This window comes from Haliotis cracherodii, unplaced genomic scaffold (genome assembly GCF_022045235.1).
Source record: "Haliotis cracherodii isolate W230 unplaced genomic scaffold, xgHalCrac1.p SCAF_11, whole genome shotgun sequence".
Taxonomy (NCBI): Eukaryota; Metazoa; Mollusca; class Gastropoda; order Lepetellida; family Haliotidae; genus Haliotis; species Haliotis cracherodii.
Genome location: NW_027266266.1, coordinates 3,011,072 through 3,030,579, shown reverse-complemented (window position 1 = coordinate 3,030,579; position 19,508 = coordinate 3,011,072). Strand labels below are relative to the sequence as shown.

The 19,508-nt window shown below is 42.8% G+C and overlaps 1 protein-coding gene across 1 annotated transcript; it reads right to left on the bottom strand.

The window, feature by feature from the left end:
- Nucleotides 1-5,186: 5,186 nt before the first annotated feature.
- On the bottom strand, nucleotides 5,187-16,060 carry LOC139455233 (putative phospholipase B-like 2). The gene is made up of 11 exons (XM_071236779.1): nucleotides 15,861-16,060; nucleotides 14,777-15,035; nucleotides 13,801-13,895; nucleotides 13,185-13,408; nucleotides 12,061-12,152; nucleotides 10,490-10,650; nucleotides 9,442-9,528; nucleotides 9,041-9,112; nucleotides 8,611-8,763; nucleotides 7,095-7,254; nucleotides 5,187-5,695 (listed from the first exon to the last, which is right to left on the bottom strand). Exons 1-11 carry the CDS (start codon nucleotides 16,058-16,060, stop codon nucleotides 5,486-5,488), a joined length of 1,713 nt encoding a protein of 570 aa, XP_071092880.1. The 3' UTR covers nucleotides 5,187-5,485.
- Between the last annotated feature and the right edge of the window lie 3,448 nt (nucleotides 16,061-19,508).

Genomic DNA, 19,508 nt, shown 5'->3' with positions numbered 1-19,508 from the left:
CTCCGCTTTAAACAGCACTTCAGTTATGTCAGCGCTTTTTCTTTGTGTAAAAGTCCGAGGTGAATCAAGTCGAAGGCGGTTACCACAATGGCGAAATCAGCGAGCACGGAATAGATGCTGACGAACCAAGGGTCATAATCAGGAGGATTTTGGAATTCAAACCCACCATAATTGGATTCTGACAGTGTCGCGCTTTAGTCCATCGTGCCCCCAAAATATATGGAATACCTAAAACATTTTAAGGTTTGTCCGAAATCAGATATACGCCTGTATGAAATTGAAGAGTGCATATCAGTAATAGTAGTATTACTGTTGAATGCGATGGTACAACCACGTGTTTGACCCAGGTCACGCTGTACCTACAGGCCACAAACAGGTTTCTGTGACTGCTAGTTTATTTCCGGGATAAGTCGAACGGCGTTTACGGAAAAATACGAGACCAAACCAGTCGTGTACTTTATCAACTCTGAACAACGGAAACACGATTCTGAAATGCGTTCACACGCATGTCACTGTGCACGTAAGGACGTGTCAAGCGTAGATACCGTACACCGTATTTTCTGTATTAAGAACCCGGGCACCATTTAAGGTCGAATTATACGAGTCAAAAGAACATATATTGTTACATTATTTCTGATTGTGGTATAGAACAACATTAATACACATTATGTATTCATTCAGCCTACAGATATTTTTAACTATTGCAAATTGTTCTTAAATCATCGAGGAGAACATACGACCTAATTCATAAAAAACACGCCACCGTTTGAAACGTACATCATACGGTTGTGTTGAAGGTTGATATATGTACCATACGGTGGTGCTGAAGGTTGATATATGTACCATACGGTTGTGTTGAAGGTTGATATATGTACCATACGGTTGTGTTGAAGGTTGATATATGTACCATACAGTTGTGTTGAAGGGTTTTATATGTACCATACGGTTGTGTTGAAGGTTGATATATTTACCATACGGCGGTGTTGAAGGTTGATATATGTACCATACGGTTGTGTTGAAGGTTGATATATGTACCAAACGGTTGTGTTGATGGGTTCGATATATGTACCATACGGTTGTGTTGAAGATTGATATATGTACCATACAGTTGTGTTGAAGGGTTTTATATGTACCATACGGTTGTGTTGAAGGTTGATATATTTACCATACGGCGGTGTTGAAGGTTGATATATGTACCATACGGTTGTGTTGAAGGTTGATATATGTACCAAACGGTTGTGTTGAAGGTTGATATATGTACCATACGGTTGTGTTGAAGATTGATATATGTACCATACAGTTGTGTTTGGAGGGTTTGATACATGTACCATACGGTTGTGTTGAAGGTTGATATATGTACCATACGGTGGTGTTGAAGGTTGATATATGTACCATACGGTTGTGTTTGGAGGGTTTGATATATGTACCATACGGTTGTGTTGAAGGTTGATATATGTACCATACGGTTGTGTTGAAGGTTGATATATGTACCATACAGTTGTGTTGAAGGGTTTTATATGTACCATACGGTTGTGTTGAAGGTTGATACATGTACCATACGGTTGTGTTTGGAGGGTTTGATACATGTACCATACGGTTGTGTTGAAGGTTGATATATGTACCATACAGTTGTGTTTGGAGGGTTTGATGCATGTACCATCGTGTTCTGTTGAGAGGGCTTGAAACATACCATACGGTTGTGTTGAGAGTTTGAAACATATACCATAGAGCTATTTTCTTGCGTGTCAATCCAGCGGGTTGGGTTTCACTTGTTGACTTGGCTATATTACACACGCACACCGTTGAATACTCCTTGATCTAACTCTGCGTTTCACTCTGGTGACCTTGACCCGACATCACATAGTTTTCGATTCATGGACAACTTCTGCATTTGACCTTGAGGAGATTTGGCCTCCTCCTCCTCTAGACTGATAGCCCCTGAAATAAAGCGTGTATGTATATGGTTACCAGCAGTGGGATTAGTGGACCGTTTACAAAACACCAACCTACGTGTTTACAGGGAAAACAAATAGAATTTCATCTATGGCTTTGACAAAACAACACAGCACGTTGCGGACCTCAAGTAGGGTCTATTTTGTACAGTGTATAAGTTATAGCTTGACTGAAAAATTGTATTTTCAGATATAAAGGATACTCCATTTTGTGTTTTCAGTGTGATTATGTAATGAATGGCAATATTTTGTTACACATAAAAGAGTATAATAAGCAGCCTACCCGGGTTCTAAAACTGTGAATATTGACTTAGTGGTATGAATAGGTCCCAAGCACTGCATGCTTGTATTCTGTGTGGATTCCAGGTCCCAATATGTCCCAAAGTCTGCATGCTTGTCTTTGGTTAATTCCAGGTCACAATAGGTCCCAAAGACTGCATGCTTGTCTTTGGTGGATTCCAGGGCCCCGTTGTACAAAGCGATCTTAGCGCTGGAGTGATCGTAACTCCCATGCCTTAACATAGGCTTACGACAGTCGTAGCGCTAAGGTTGTTTTGTACAACGGCATAGGTCATAATAGGTCCCTAATACTGCATGCTTGTCTTTGGTGGATTCCAGGTCACAATAGGTCCCAAAGACTGCATGCTTGTCTTTGGTGGATTCCAGGGCCCCGTTGTACAAAGCGATCTTAGCGCTGGAGTGATCGTAACTCCCATGCCGTAACATAGGCTTACGACAGTCGTAGCGCTAAGGTTGTTTTGTACAACGGCATAGGTCATAATAGGTCCCTAATACTGCATGCTTGTCTTTGGTGGATTCCAGGTCACAATAGGTCCCAAAGACTGCATGCTTGTCTTTAATGGACTCCAGGTCACAATAGGTCCCAAAGACTGCATGCTTGTCTTCTATGTGGATTTCAGGTCACAATAGGTCCCAAAGACTGCATGCTTATCTTCTGTGTGGATTCCAGGTCACAATAGGTCCCAAAGACTGCATGATCGTCTTTTGTGTGGATTCCAGGTCACAATAGGTCCCAAACACTGCATGTTGGTCTCTCTATGGAGTCCAGGTCAGAATATGTCCCAAGGTATGCATGCTCGTCTGAATTGATTCAAAGTCATAATAAGTCACAAGCACCGCATGGTCGTCTGAATGGATTCCCGGTCATTATAGGTCCCGATTTTTAAGCACTGCATGCTCGTCTCTCTGTTGGATTCCGGGTGCCAATAAGTCCCAAACATTGCATGCCTGTCTCTCTGTCTGGATTCCAGGTCACAATATGTCCAAAGGACTTCATGCTCGTCTGTATGGATTCCAGATCACAATAGGTCCCAAGCACTGCATGTCCGTCTCTCTCTATGGATTCCAGGTCACAATAGGTCCCAAAGACTGCATGTTTGTCTTCTGTGTGGATTCCAGGTCACAATAGGTCCCAAAGACTGCATGTTGGTCTGTGTATGGATTCCAGGTCACAATAGGTCCTAAGGACTGCATGCTCGTCTGAATGGAATCAAAGTCACAATAAGTCCCAAGCACTGCAAGCCTGTCTCTCTCTATGGATTTCAGGTCCCAATAGGTCCCAAGCACTGCATACTTGTCTCTCTCTATGGATTCCAGGTCCCAATAAGTCCCAAGCACTGCAAGCCTGTCTCTCTCTATGGATTTCAGGTCCCAATAGATCCAAAGCAATGCATGCCTGTCTCTCTCTATGGATTCCAGGCCCCAATAGGTCCCAAACACTGCATGCCTGTCTCTCTCTATGGATTCCAGGTCCCAATAGGTCCGAATAGGTCCCAAGCACTGCATGCCTGTCTCTCTCTATGGATTTCAGGTCCCAATAGGTCCCAAGCACTGCATGCCTGTCTCTCTCTATGGATTCCAGGTCCCAATAGGTCCCAAGCACTGCATACCTGTCTCTATGGATTTCAGGTCCCAATAGGTCCCAAGCACTGCAAGCCTGTCTCCCTCTATGGATTCCAGGTCCCAATAGGTCCCAAGCACTGCATGCCTGTCTTTCTCTCTATGGATCCCAGGTCCCAATAGGTCCCAAGCCCCTCATGCTATAACCGGTTGTTAAATCTTCTAGCTAGAGTACTACTGATCTCGGAATCAAACAACGTTCTCTCACTCACTCACTCACCGACTCTCTGCAAATCGGGAAAGTACATTCACGGGTAATGCATGCATGTATTCCATCTGGACAGCATGCATGAATGTATTATTCACATATGATCACACATCAACGGGTACATTTATATTTTAACTAGATGAAAAAACCGCCACGTCATGTGGTCCACATAATACTGTCTGTGCATCCATCAGACATCGTCGACAGTTTCCCTGTCCTTGACCCATATGCACAGTAAAATGTGTAAACCACACAGCACATACAGTCCCTACACTTCTAAAAGTCCGAGATACGTTTTATTTTTCTTCACGTGCGTGATGATTGGAATTATCTCTGAAACAATTCATAAGACTGTAATATTTCATGTTGATTTTGTCTTAATGTTTAAGGTCATTATATACGATCTCTGACACGTTGTATATCTTATTACACAAAACGGCGACTGCTTATGCTAAACACTTAATAAAAGTCTCATTCATTGAATAATTATACACCCCAATGAAGATCTGTGTCTTCCGCAACCCACGCTTTTCGTTAGAGGCAACTAACAGGATCGGAGGGTCAGGCTCGCCGACTTGGTTGATTCATATCATCGTATCCCAACTGCGTTGAGCGATACTCATGAGGTGAGGTGACATAGGATTTAACGTCGCGTCTAAGATTATTGCACTAATACAGCGACGTGCATGCACGTGTGTGTGTGGCTGCTTGTACTAGGCCTGACTGATGCCAATTTATAGTGCTGGTTCACGGAGATACCTTGCCGCAGTTTAACAGGAATACCCCACTCAGACACAGTATACTGGCACCGAGCCGACCAGTCCTTGTTTTAGCCCCTTAATGCCGAGCGCCAGACAGGGTAACAACAAGTACCATCTTTTCAGGTCTTTTGGTATTGACGCAGCGGGGGATCGATCCCGGACCTTCCGCTGTCCAGGTGGACGCTCTACCACTAGACCACGGAGGCGGTCTGATACTCATGTAAACCACTGGATTGTCTGGTCCAGATTCGATAATTGACAGATCGCTGTCACATAACTGGAACATTGCTGAGTGAGATCTTAAACAACAAACAGACAGACACAAAAAAAATATTATTCCTTAAATAACGTAAAATTTTAAATCTCATGTGAACAGTGACATCTCGATAATCCCGACACCTGCCGTATCAGGGACGTCTGTAAAGATATAAAGGAACATTACCCTGATTCGTTAATCTGGACGATTTCACTGAACAGTAGACCTGTGAAGATCCGGGGTTGAATAGGTCTTCAGCAACCCATGCTTGCCGTAAAAGGCGACTAACGGGATCGGGAGGTCAGGCTGGCTAACAGGCTGGCTAACAAACCAACCAACCAGTCAACACTGAACAGTTCCGTCCAGATTAACGAGGTTTCACTGTACGTCATGTTTCTGGGTACCAAGCGGGCGTGGTAGGAGGTATAAGTGTTCCGTTAAATGACACCGGTTTAAAGTTGAATATGCCTGGTTGTCCAAAGTGGGGGTACGTGTCTGCGTCCTTGACCTTTGACCACTGGAACGGCGGTTGCTGGTCAGACGTGGGCCCCGAGACGGCATCAAACAACAGCCACTGCATCTCCCCCGTCCCTACTATCTGTGACAGGGATAAAAATAGATTGTGGTGTACATGTAGCAACATATATAGTGATTGGTGTTTTTGTTCTACTAGAATAGACCCGTGAAGGTCCTGGTTAGGACTGGTCTTCAGTAGCCCATGCTTGTCACACGAGGCGACTAACGGGATCGGGTGGTCAGGCTCGGTGACTCGGTTGTGCTATATCACAATTGCGATCCTCATGATGTCAGTCAATGGATTTTCTAGAGCAGACTCAATTATGTACAGACCGCCGTCATGAGTGTGGTGTTAAACAAGAAACAAACAAACAAACATACTTGAACAGTACTCATGAATGAACATTATCCCCTCATGGGTGACATTAAGAATATCAAAAATTTTGACTTGGGGATTGAAATGTTCGCTTGTGTGTGACTCAAAAGACGTAAGACGGAGTTTCAGATTAGGCGGCCTTATGGGCAGCCAGTGTAAGGGAGAGAACTCTATAGTTAAACAGTGTCAGAAATAAGGCGCAAACGATTTTTATTATTCACCCCCACTAACATTTTATCTTCATCCTGTATGACCGGTATGTATTATGTTTATATTTTGTTTGTTTGTTTGGTTTTTAACGTCGCACTCAGCTACATGACGGAGGTCTGTAAATAATCGAGTCTTGAGTCTGGAGTGAGTGAGTGAGTGAGTGAGTGAGTGTGACCAGGCCTTGACACTGATAATTTTGTTTCACTTTGATACCCCAAATTCAAACGCAACATATATATATATATAATCGATATCGTTAACATATATATGTTGCGTTTGAATTATATATATATTCACATAAAGTGTGAACCAGAAACAAACGAGTCACGTTTGCCCTCCTCCAATATCGGTAATTCTAGAATGAAGGGGTACAGAATATCTATGACTTTGTTTGTTGTTTAAGGCTGCACTCAACGATATTCAAATCAAGTAATTTACATCCTGGCCATCGATCAACGCATCTGGAATACGGTGACATTCTTCAAACACCTGATCCCGTTAGTCACCTTTTACGACACGCATGGCTTCATAATGAAAAACATCGCAGCTGTAAGCCACGCTACAATTACTGGAAACTAATAATTCCTATTTAAAACAACCCTCGATTATCCAGACTATCATATCTCCCAGCTAAAACAAATCTGGACGCATTAGCCACGATGGTTTCGTTTCCCGGAAGTGACGTCACCAGCTCCATCTTTCCTTTCAAGAATCTAGCATGTAAAGTTCCATCTATTGGATGACTATATTTAGCATGTTGCCATTCAGCAGGGGCTCAAAACGAAGCTATAGTTGTGAATAGGAACAGGCATAATTTGTCATCATAGAAATGAGACATAATACGCTGGATAATCGAGGTTGTGTTGAACCCTGACACTGTGATTCTAAATCTGACCTTCACGTCTACAGCTCCGCCCATGGCGTATCCTAGGGCGTCGTAGAGGTAGGTCCCTGATTCGTCGTTCAGGTCGGCGCGAGCTGCGATGGCGAGGTCGGCGCTGTACCCAGGGGTGCAGTTGCACTTAGACAGGGGGTCGTGTTGGAAGTCGTTGTACCTGCAAATAGCAGAACGATTTATTTTATATGTCAACCTGTCTTAACCTACAATGAGAAAAATAAAGTCTTGTGAATTCTACTAACTTTAATTTAAATTTTGTAACAGAGGCCAGAAGGCCAGGTTAGTAAACACCAACGTTAGTAATTTACTATCCTGCTTGGTAGACTGTTCACGGCAGCGGTGCAATGAAAGGCATCATGTTTCACGTTCGGCGTCAAAACCATGTGACGCTCCTCACTTCCGCCTAGGTCAAGGTCACGCCCGCCATTTTGAGACTAGGAGATGATTATGAGTCAGTCAGTGAGTGAGTGAGTTAAAATTTTAAGTCACATCGGCAATATTTCCGCCATATCGTGACTATCAATAGTTAAATATAATACATATATTGAAACTTATATAAACCCCTGCCAACGAGGGACAGTAAAATAACTAGGCTTATCACAGAAATATATTTAAAACTAGTATGTAAACTATTCATAAAATCAATTGCACTATACATAACATTACATTATAAAAACAGGCTATAGATCGCCAGCAACTGAAGGTAGACCACCATACTTGGGACCATGGGGACTTACAGATTATGAGTCAGAGTTTTAAGTATATATTGGCTTTGTAACGTTGTAATGTTATTTTTTTCATGACCGACAAAATTATACCGAACCGAAATTATAGCATGTGCTCAATGATGAAGGGGTGTTAGTGTAGTTTGCCAGTGTAAAACAGGACTTGTATATTTTATTTACCCGTCAATTACGTTTTGTAGTATTGTGTATTACTACACATTTAACCATGGCTTTTTTCTGGACTGGGTATTAACTGACTATATGGCCAGCTGAACACCACAGGGCAATGACGGAACTTCGGAACTAATTTGATGAAAGAACACTTTCACGGAAAACGTGTGTCGCCAGCGGGATTCGAACCCATGAAGTCCACACCGAATGTAGTCTCCTGTCGCGGCGACATGGAAGAAACTTTATGTTATACTTTATATTTACGTACTAATATTTTGTCTTTATAAACAGTGAATTATGTATTTTATGAAGTACGGTGTATGCTATTCTCTGCATTGTACACGTGTGATTTGGTAGGTTTTCGTTCAAAGAAACGAACAGATCGAAAATAAAGTACTCTTATCTTGATCAGGGATGTCTTTGCACATAATAAGAGAGTTGTGTCCCTGAGTTTTGCCAGGATATGCTTTTTTTATGAGCGAGAATCACAGACTCTCCCAGGTTATAATCCTTGCTTTATCAGCACGAGATCACATCCGTGGTCTTGTGGATAGAGCGTTAAAGTGTTTTATACGTGCATATAATCTTGAACCAGCCGTACAGGTTACAAGCCGTACCTCATTAAATTAAACAGCGTATTTCTGTCCTTGACCTTGTGGTGATCGCGGCGGAATATCTGAGCACGGCGGCACATGTCGTGCGTGAAGTAGTCCCCATACTTGTCGACAAACTGTTGTTGGCCGCTCATGTTGAATATTTTCGGGAAATATCTGTCAAAAACAGTTTATTAGTCCAAACAAAATTCATTTCACTTTATTCGGAAAAGTTACACCATACAACTGGTTGCAACAAGTCGTATGTTTTTGTTCTCTAAAAATGGCCGCACAGAAGCGCAACGCCCAAGGAATAATATACGGACAATGTCGGGATTGTGATAAAAGTATGGTGCAATTTGATAAAACACAAGACAAAAGATTTTAAGGTCGATGAGACCAGATAAGGGTCGGTCGAGAAACCGGAAATAGTCATATTTCTTTTTGGCCTTACGCAATGTTATAGCTGGCCCAGTAGGTGTTTTTCGTTAAGACGTCAGTCACATCTGCATATTCAACGTAGCCCCTGAAAATATGGAATTATATGAAACATAATTAATTAAAGGGGGATTAGGTTATACCAATCAACATCAATTTACGACGCTTTAAAGAATAGTTCCCCCAAAACACGATGACGTAAACAATACACATTGGTGCTCTTGAAGTGAAATTTCCACTACATGTAGTGCACATACGATTTTAATAAACTCGGTTTTACGGGTTATAAAATATGTTATTGACCCTGCGTACAATACGTTAAAGATGCTGCATATCATACGCTATTACCCCTGCGTATAATACGCTGTTGAAGATGCTGCTACAGGCCATGACCCCCGGGGCAGGATGGGTACTTACGGCATCTGCTCTACAATCGTCAGTACCCCCGGGGGAAGATTTTCTTGAACCAGTTTTTGGTCCACAATCATCCACTGGTTGTTGTAGCTTAACCAAAAAATGAAAACAAAATGAAAAAACAACAACAACAAACAAAACAACAACAGCCATTTCAAACACAAGTCAAAGGGAAATGACTCAAATGAACTTTCATATACATGTATATATACTTTTCTCTTTTAATTATCGGCAAAGGAACATTTCTCCATCTTTTTGTTTACAATACAACTGGGTGAAAGTCAAAAGAATAACCTACTCACACACCAGAATTATTTATTACCAGATACTCCATAACTCCCCATGTCTCGAAAACTAGATTCCACAATATCTTTAGTTGTTTTTGTTGTTGTTGAACGCCTCCATCAGCAATATTCCAGCTATTTGATGCGGTCTGTAAATAATCGAGTCAGGATCAGACAATCCAGCATCTACACCATGAGTATCGATTAACGCAATTGGGATACGATGACATGCATCACCCAAGTCAGCGAGCCTGACCACCCAACCCGCTAGTCGCCGCTTACAGCAAGCATGGCTCGCTGAAGGCCTATTCTAACCCAGATCTTCACTGACCAGATTCCACAAATGGCACAGGTTGATAAATACATTATTTTATTTGTTGTGTTACGCAACAATAAAGGATACACCCGCTACATCACGCCTGTAAAAAACTGAAACGGGCAAACCAGTGGTTGATAGTATGAGCACCCGGAATCCGGGTGACAAAGATTTAAGAGCTCTTGAGGATTCTGAGCAGTGAGTGAGTGTGTTAGTGAGTTTGGTTTATCTGAGTCAGCTTAATATGTACGAAAACCCGAAAAGATGCAGGTGTGAAACCCAAGAGCAGGGATTTGGCGCAAACAAACCTGAAAACATAATCAAAACGAATCTGGGATTCGAACTCAAGGCCGCGAGCTTCTAGAACGCCTCACGGAGACACTTCTGTACAGTTAATTGTGAGGTCTAAGACGACTGGGCCACAGGTTTCCCAACTGAGTGATGGACTCACGTGCCACTGTTGTACCGGATGAAGGTGAGCACCCACTCCTGTCCCGTCTCGGCCAGTCTGTTGGCCGCCCACACCCTCACGGGCTCCAACACGCACCCCTCGGGCTTCGTGTGCTGGTACAGGGCGGGGTTGTTGTTGGGGATGGTCGTTTCCATGGTGACCTGGAGTCAACACACATGATGCACAATACAGTCCTCATCTTTCTACGTTTTTCCATCACAAGGGATATTTATTTTCAGGTTTCATCAATCAAGGATCTTTTTAATCAGGTAAGTACTCATTTAATTCTTAGTTTTTTTAAAGAAATTGAACTGATTGATCAATTTTGAATTGTATAAATAGCTATATTTTATATTGGTAATGTATAATTTGTAACTTAGAGTGTTAGTGGCTATATCCTCAAAGGGGGTTGAAGTAGCGTAAAATTATTGTCCCCCAGAGAGGATATGTAATACCACATCATTCAAAGTACATTTATTCTTACCACAGTTTTAAACGTACATTTGCCTATTTTAACTATTGGCTAAATTGCATACCATCACCAGCGGCTGAAGGGATGGTGTAAATCCTGCTGGGGAGTCGTGCAGGTAGCAGAAGTATTGTAAGTCCCCACGGTCCTCAGTAAGGTGGCCTAACTTTGGCTGCTGGTGATCTATAGCCCATTTTTATATTGTATTGTTGATTGAAAATATATTCTTTTCAATGTTCTCAACTAGTTTTAAAATCGAAACTGTGATACTCTAGTTATTTTTACCCTCCTTCGCTGAAAGATATTTATTCCATTTATATCTATGTATTATATGACAGTGCTCGTCACGATATGGCTGAAATACTGCCGACGTGACGTTAAACCATAACTCACTCACTCACTCATCTTTCTACGTAAGATTCATCCACGTTGTAGTGAGAAATATTCCCACAGTATCCCGGGTTCCCAGTATCCACCCACTTCCCTTGTCCGTAAGGCTTACAATCAAGCGAGGGAGTGGCACCCGAAGATCAACCAGATATTGTTTTAATTCAAACTTTGAGCCCAAATATTTATTTCACAAAAAAATCTTCTTGCATCAACGTCTTTTCTCTTGAAGGCAGTTCCCTTTTTTCCAATAGGTTAAAGCAAACATATTAGACTATATATTTTTCAAGCATTTTCTGGGGATAAACTTATGACGTCAAATTAAAACGGCAATGTAAGCCTCGTTTGGGGATTAAGCAGCGCCTGGCATGAGCGCTCATTAGCTACCTCTAAGGGTTTCTTGACACTATTAATACCATCCCCGTGTCTAACAGGGATACTGTATTAACCTAATAGTTAACACGCTTGTTCTTCACGTGGGAAGCCTGGGTTCGACTCCCCACTTTGGTACTGTGCGTGAAGCCCATATCTGTGTCCCTTGCTATGATTTTACACCGCTTTTAACGACATCAAGCTTGGGGACACGAATTTGTTAGATGTTGAAAACATACAGAACCCAACTTGAAAGCGGACGAGCGAACACTGTAACCACTGGGCTACGCCACCGTGCCTAAAAAAGTCTAAACCCTGGATGTTTGGAGAAACGTTCGCCTACCATCCAGGAGGAGAGGACGTGGAAGTCGTCGGAGGAGACGAGGTAGCCCGGGTAGGAGGAGAACGTCCACACACTGCCCTTGGGCATCACGCCTGGGGACACAAGAAGGTACTGAGTGAGTGAGTGAGTGAGTGAGTATTAATCCCCTCTGAGTAGTCGTTCACGGCAGGTCCGGCTAACGTGGGAGGAGGCCCGTGATGATCCAGGGTAGAATAGGTCTTCAGCAACCCATGCTTGCCGTAAAAGACGACTATGCTTGTCGTAAGAGGCGACTGACGGGATCGAGTGGTCAGGCTCACTGATTTGGTTGATGCATGTCATCGTATCCCAATTGCGTAGATCGCTGCGCATGATGTCAATCACTGGATTGTCTGTTCCAGACTCGATTATTTACAGACCGCTGTTATATAGCTGGGATATTGCTTCCGTACATTTATCCCTTATATATATATCGCTCTGGGTTTTATTCGGTTTATATGACGGTGGTTTGACCAGTGATTGATAATACGAGTAACGTCTCGCGGCGTCAGTGAACGACGACCCGCTATCAACCTTGTCCCTGAGCCTTACAAACGACGATGTGGTCGCCTCGACCAGCGTATGTTGCTGGGGACGCGTTCTAACCCGGAATCACCACGGGGTAAGTGATTGGGCACTCACTCCAGTACTGTATTCATGCGCGGAATCTAAAGTTACATCAATATGTGATATAACGTCTGATTAGGTTAAGGATGGCGCCATATAGTAAACAGTATATTACCCTAGTGTGTCCTGATCGTACATACCATAAACACAAGGAATATTAACATGTACTATTTACTTTATTATATGATGATGTATTCATTATATATCATATTATACTGCACTGAAACACACTGGTCTCTTCATTATGCATTTAGTGATGAAATACTATATTTCTTTCCAAATATAAAATCGATATTTCATTGTCGTAAAATATTTCGTTATGACAGAACTACTTTCGGTCTATCTCATTGTCACTAAGATCATGAAATTCATGCAAGAAAATAATATATACTTAATAGAACATTTGCCTTTGTATTGTAAAATAAGAACCGGAAATGTTATGTAAAACGAATACAATGACCTCATTGATCACATCTTACCCTTCCTGGCGTCAGTCATGCTGTACTGTAGGGTGTATTTCTTGAGCATGCGCAGCATGTTCTTGTAGCTGGTCCACGTGTTGTGGGCGACGAGGAGGTCCCCGTACTCAGGGTCGACTTTGACGATGGCGGAGCAGTGACCACGTCGTGGCTGGTCGACCCTGACGTCGGGTTTGTGAAGCGCTACCTCCAGATCCCCCACATCGTCACTGATCTGGAGCATGCTGGACCCAAGGGAGAGAAACTATACCAACAGGACATTTTAACTGAATATGTTTTATCAGCCCAGATATATTTTCTTGTATTACACCTCTGTATTGGTAAATGAGACAAGAAGCAAAACAAATAAATGATAAAAGTTGGAAACAAACATTCAGTTATGTCAACCTAATGTGACGAAACCGGAAGTGATACATCTTGAGAGATCAGTACTTTGAGGAAACCGACAAGCACGGTGGGGTCTTTAATTCGAACACATCTTGCAGATCATGGCACATCTAAGGGACGCAACTCGACATTTCGGGTTGCTGCGCTTTGTATCGTTCGGCTATCCTTTCCCTACTATTCAATGTCGAGTACCATTCCGACCTGATCTGAAGTCAACCGCTGTACTCACTACAACCCGAATGGATCTATGTCCAGCGAGGGCCTCTGAGGGTCATTGTTGTAGCCGTCGGACATCCCCCGCAGCTGGGTGTAGAACATCTCCACCTGGGACACAGAAAATACACTCGGGTACACACGGGTACACTCGGCTATATCCGCTACTTAATACATCTCCATCTGGGACACAGAAGATAATACACTCGGGAACACTCGGGTACAGTCGGGTACACTCGGCTATATCCGCTACCTAATACATCTCCACCTGGGACACAGAAAATACACTCGGGTACACTCGGCTATATCCGCTACCTAATACATCTCCACCTGGGACAGAAAATACACCCGGGAACACTCGGGTACACTCGGCATATTCCTCTACTCAATACCTCGGGCGGGACTGGAGTAGAGATACTTACATCATTTAAGATTTCACGATCAGAAGATACAGATTCCATGTAACGCATATTTACCTACAATCTCATTAAAATCGGATCTTATTTCTCGCTACCGCTAAACAAAGATCTGCGGACATCGCTTCAGACCGACCAATGGAATGACCAATCAGAAGGCAGCTTTCTCGTGCTTTACGGCACAAATTTCAAATTGGCGACTACGCTTCGAAACATATTTGGACATATTCTCGATTACGATTTGGAAACCTAAACAAAAAAAGCATTCTGGAATGGCTAATAGATGTCTAGAGTGTAAGGATTCAGTCGTTAAACCCATAAATATCGTTTAGAATACTCCATGTTAAAGTTTTCGAGATTGCATGATTAGAAATCACATTCCGAGTGTCACTTTCATAATCTGGTAAGCGACGTACTGATTGGTCGGATGAAAGGTCGTTCTGACGTGACCCCAAATGGGATGTCTTCAGATCTTTGTTTAGCGGTAGCGAGAACTAAGGTCTGATTTTAATGAGACTGATTTACCTACATCTGGAGCTGGCTGCGGCGTTCAGCGACAGTCATTCACTCACTAACCTGATGCCAGTAGGGGTCATCAGGGTTGTTCTTGATTGAGGTTCGAATCCAGTTTAAGTTGCTCTCGAGGAAGTCGCGCAGACGCCGGCAGTAGGCGGAGTAGGGTTCGTCGCAGTAGCCGGCCATGGTGTTCTCCCAGTGCATGGTGATGAGGTCGCGTGTGACGTAGCCCTCCACCAAGCCGGCGGCGTAGGCCAACATGGAGTCGTTGTACTTTTCATCGTATTCATACTGAGCGCTGAGTTCTAGATAACCCCATCTGTGTTAATGGAGAACATGACATTGTCGTTTACAGTCAAATCGGTTATGACGAATAGTGGGTTATTACAAGTAGTCGGATATTACGAATGTTCGGATAAGACGAATGGTGTGATGATACGAATACATGTAGTCGGATATTACGAACAGTCTGGTATGACGATTAGTGGGATATGACGAATAGTGGGGTATAACGAATTGTCAGGTGTGCCGTATAGTCGGATATTACGAATAGTGCTGAGTGACCACGAATAGTGGGATATTACGAATAATCGGATATGACGAATACTGGGGTATAAATGTCCGATGTGGCGTAAAGTAACGTTTCGATAACTTTTGTATTTTTTGGTCAAATCCAATTTTCTAGTGTAAACAGTTTCTTTGGCCAACAGTTTATAACAAATCGGGGTCATAACATATTTGTGACGTAAGGCCGACAGGGACTCTCATGGAAGTTGACGGTTTAAGGGAGAGATACAACAATATTAATAAATCAATATTTCACAAATCACAATCTGTAGATCAAAAAAAAAATTCCCCGTACTGAAAATTCACTTCACTTAAAATATATTGCAAAGATACAATGCTGACATGTTTTTATGTTTATCGTGATAGCATTCTAAATCAAACATCAATACATATCACTCCAATCTGCTCGAGTGAGTGGGTGTTCGGAGCTATTACTGTAGAAATACATCCGACAGAACATCTATACAAGAAAGAGCATACAAAGAGTGAAAAGATCAGAATTTAAAAGGTAAATTCAACATCTGTCAGGAATATAGACATAAATAATATTTCAGTGTATCAACACGGCAAAACACACCCAGTTTCATTGACGGAGTTGATGAACTGTGCCCACGCCAGGGAATCCTCTGTGGCGAATCCCTCGAGTACCTGGAACCGCCCACTGGTTTCATCATACACGGCGTGAACGTTGACTCGATGTGCTGCCTCCCCTACAACCACCGACAACAACACCGCCAACACCTCAACATGCACGGCGGTCGCCATCTTGCCTGTCATGTGACTCGTCTTGATAATAGTTATGTTATCAGACGTATCTCATGTACATAAAATGTGGATGGACATGTAGGAAGATAGAGCTGGTGGTGGTGGTGGTGGTGGTGGTTTGTGTGTGTGTGTGTGTGTGTGTGTGTGTGTGTGTGTGTGTGTGTGAGTAGAGAGGGTATTAAAATGGACACCGTCAGTCTGTCCCGAATGTCGTATCCTGAGCTGATCTTGAAAACCTTACGATATTTCTTCATCAAACTGGGTACAAACATAGGTCTAGTGGTGAACATATGCCTTTTCATAGTTAAGCTGACTATATAAGTTTCCTCCCTTGTCGAATTTAGCTGGAATTTCGAGGCTCGATCGTAGCGCCGGTGGCCATTACGAGTTCTGTCCCTTCTATGTCTCTCTTAATGACCAATCAAACTCCACCTCTCATATCACTTGCATTTGCTTCAAACAAAATGGCGGTGTCCAGTCTAGACGATCTGATCGATATTCAAGATCTATTTTGTTATAAAACGGGTCTTACCCCGAGAAATGCATCAATTCACTTGAGCACCTTGATTAAAACAGAAAAGATTTGCAAAACATCTATATACGCCCAGTTGAAGGTACACATGCATTGCAAATCCTGCAGTCGACACAGAACTGCACGTTGAAATCCATGTGTCTTACGAACCGGATGTCTGGTTCGTTACGCGATTTTGATTGGGTTATGCATATACTTGTGAGTCCAACCAATATGTAACTCCGGAATTCCAGCCTAGTTCGGCAAGGGTGTAAACTAGACTTTTATAGTTAGTTAACGCCCTTGACTCGGGATTTAAATAAAAATATTTTTTTCGTGTTTTCATGGCAACAACTTAATATGGTGGAAGTGCTTGTTTCCCGGCAGATCTTGAACAATGTACAATCTTTCTTCACCAAACTTGGCATTAGATAGGTTTTGTGGTAGACTGGTGCTTTTGATTGTTTGTTATCTTTTTCAATAAATATGTTTTATTGTTTCGATGGCAACAAGTTTCATATTTTTATTCACAACAAGTATTGATGACTTTGTCCTCCTTTTGTACTTGAACTAAATTGTTAAAACAGTTTTAAAATAATTTCCCTTAAACAGTTTGCTCAATGACAAAAATCGTATGGAAAAAGTACAACACTCGTATGGAAACCCAGATGCAGGATGGGTTTCCAGGACACAATTCTTCTCCTTTTGGGGATTCTGATGCAGGCCCACAGTACCTCGTTTGTGTCTCCTTGATGGAATTCTGGTGCAGGCCCACAGTACGTCGTGGGTGTCTCCTTGATTGAAGGCACTCGTGAAGAGCAACCTCCTCGTGGTGAGTGCTGGGTAGCGCTAACAGCTCTTCCCCCGTGTGGAACCGGGGCAGAATATTTCCACAGCACCCCATTGCTGGTCGTAAGAGGCGACCAAAGTGGGCAGCCCGTTTGCCGTGGGTTGCGTCCCTGTGTCGGCGGAGGACGGGAGTCTGGAAGTTGGGGGCACTGGTTCCTGGAACTGTGTTCCTTTGCCCAACACACTACTTCGACCCTTACTTCGCCTAGACGGGTGGTAAGATGGACCCAGTCTTATCAATCGGCTGGTCATGCCAGGCCCTGTGCGTAATATTGTGTATGCACACCTGTGTTGTATTTTAATGTATATTTTGGTCTTGGCCATGCATTACTTGTGTGAATTCTCAATTTTGGATTGAAAACATTGCCTAGAGTCTTACGCCAGAAGGCGTTGGCTTATGGGCCAATCTGGTACTTTCGACCTCTGAGTTCTGTATGTCTTCAATTTCTTGTCATGGGCCGGACCAGCCTGGCATTATATTTGATAGACAAATACAGCTACTCATGTTGTTTTTACAGGAGTTTACCACCTCAGTATCCCTGATGTTTGCATCTTGGAGATCCGGTGCAGGAAAACATCGCTCTTTGTAGCACTCCATGGGTGCTGAATAAAGAATAAATTACTTTCATCATGGCTCATAATCAATCTGGTTCGAACCGTTATGACAAGAAAAGACGTCTACAAGCTGAGATCTTCTCAGCTGATGAAGATGTTTCTACTTCACCAAATTCAAATTCTTGGGCTCGGTTTCTTGCAGTCGAAGCAGGAAATGAACAACCATTGAAAATAAACCCTTTTGCCATCTGTAAGGCCATTGAAGGTATTTGGGGTGAGGTGAAAAATGTTTCACGTCTCCGGAGCGGCTCTCTTTTGATAGAGTGTGCTCGGAGAAAGCAGGCTATTAATCTTTTGCAATGTACCATCTTTGCAAACACTCAAGTTATTGTCACTGAACACCGAACTTTAAATTCGAGTCGGGGGATAATCCGCTACAGAGCACGTTGTCTGGCGGAAATGTCTGAAGAAGACATTCTTGAGGAACTCAAAGGACAAAGCGTCACGTCGGTGAAGCGTTTCACTAGAAAGGATGGGGAGAACATTGTTCCAACAAATACATATTTGTTCACATTTTCACTTTCAACCATTCCCCAGTCTATAAAGGCAGGCCATTTTAACATCGGAGTGGAGGTGTATGTCCCCAATCCACTCCGGTGTTACAAATGTCAAAAATTTGGACACAGCTCCAAATCATGCAATCGACCTACTGTTTGTCACCGTTGTGGTTGCAATCATGATGGTTTGGATTGTACAGCAGACCTCAAATGTATTAAATGTACGGGTCAACATGTAGCATCATCCAAATCCTGTCCTTTTTGGAAACGTGAAAAAGATATTTTGACTATCAAATGTCAAAACAACGTTTCTTACCTTGATGCTAAAAAACTCTTTGATAGCCGGACACCTTCATCAAAACAATCCTATGCTGCTGCTGCTGCTGCTGCTGCTACGGTCTCTCGCCCTTCAACCAGTAGATCTATTGAATGTCAAACTGACTTGACTTGGACAATTTCTGAACATCCGGTGCCTCTGACTACAACATCTGAGAGTCAGACAAATCATTCCGTCAGTCCATGTGATATATCTTCAGCATCTCCGGTTGTGACTCAGGCTGTGGCCTCATCACCACCAACTCCGAAAATACCATCTTCTGTAATGTCAGCTCATACTATGGAATACTGTAAGGGACATTCTCGCGATCTCGCATTCTCGCGATCTCGACCTTTGGAAACGAGGTAATTATGCCAAAAACACGAGAATGCGAGATCGCGAGAACGCGAGATTTGGCCAAAATCTCGCGTTCTCGCGATCTCGCATTCTCGTGTTTTTGGTACATAGCCATTTTTGTCAAAAGTCGACAACGCGAGAATGCGACATTTGAACATGATGCAAAATCTCGCAATCTCGCAATCTCGACTTGTCAAATTAGGCCACAAAAACACGAAATCGCGAGAACGCGAGAATGCGACATTTCATTTTCTCGCGATCTCGCGTTCTCGCGTTCTCGCGTTTTAGACGCTGTCCGTGCGCATGCGTAATATC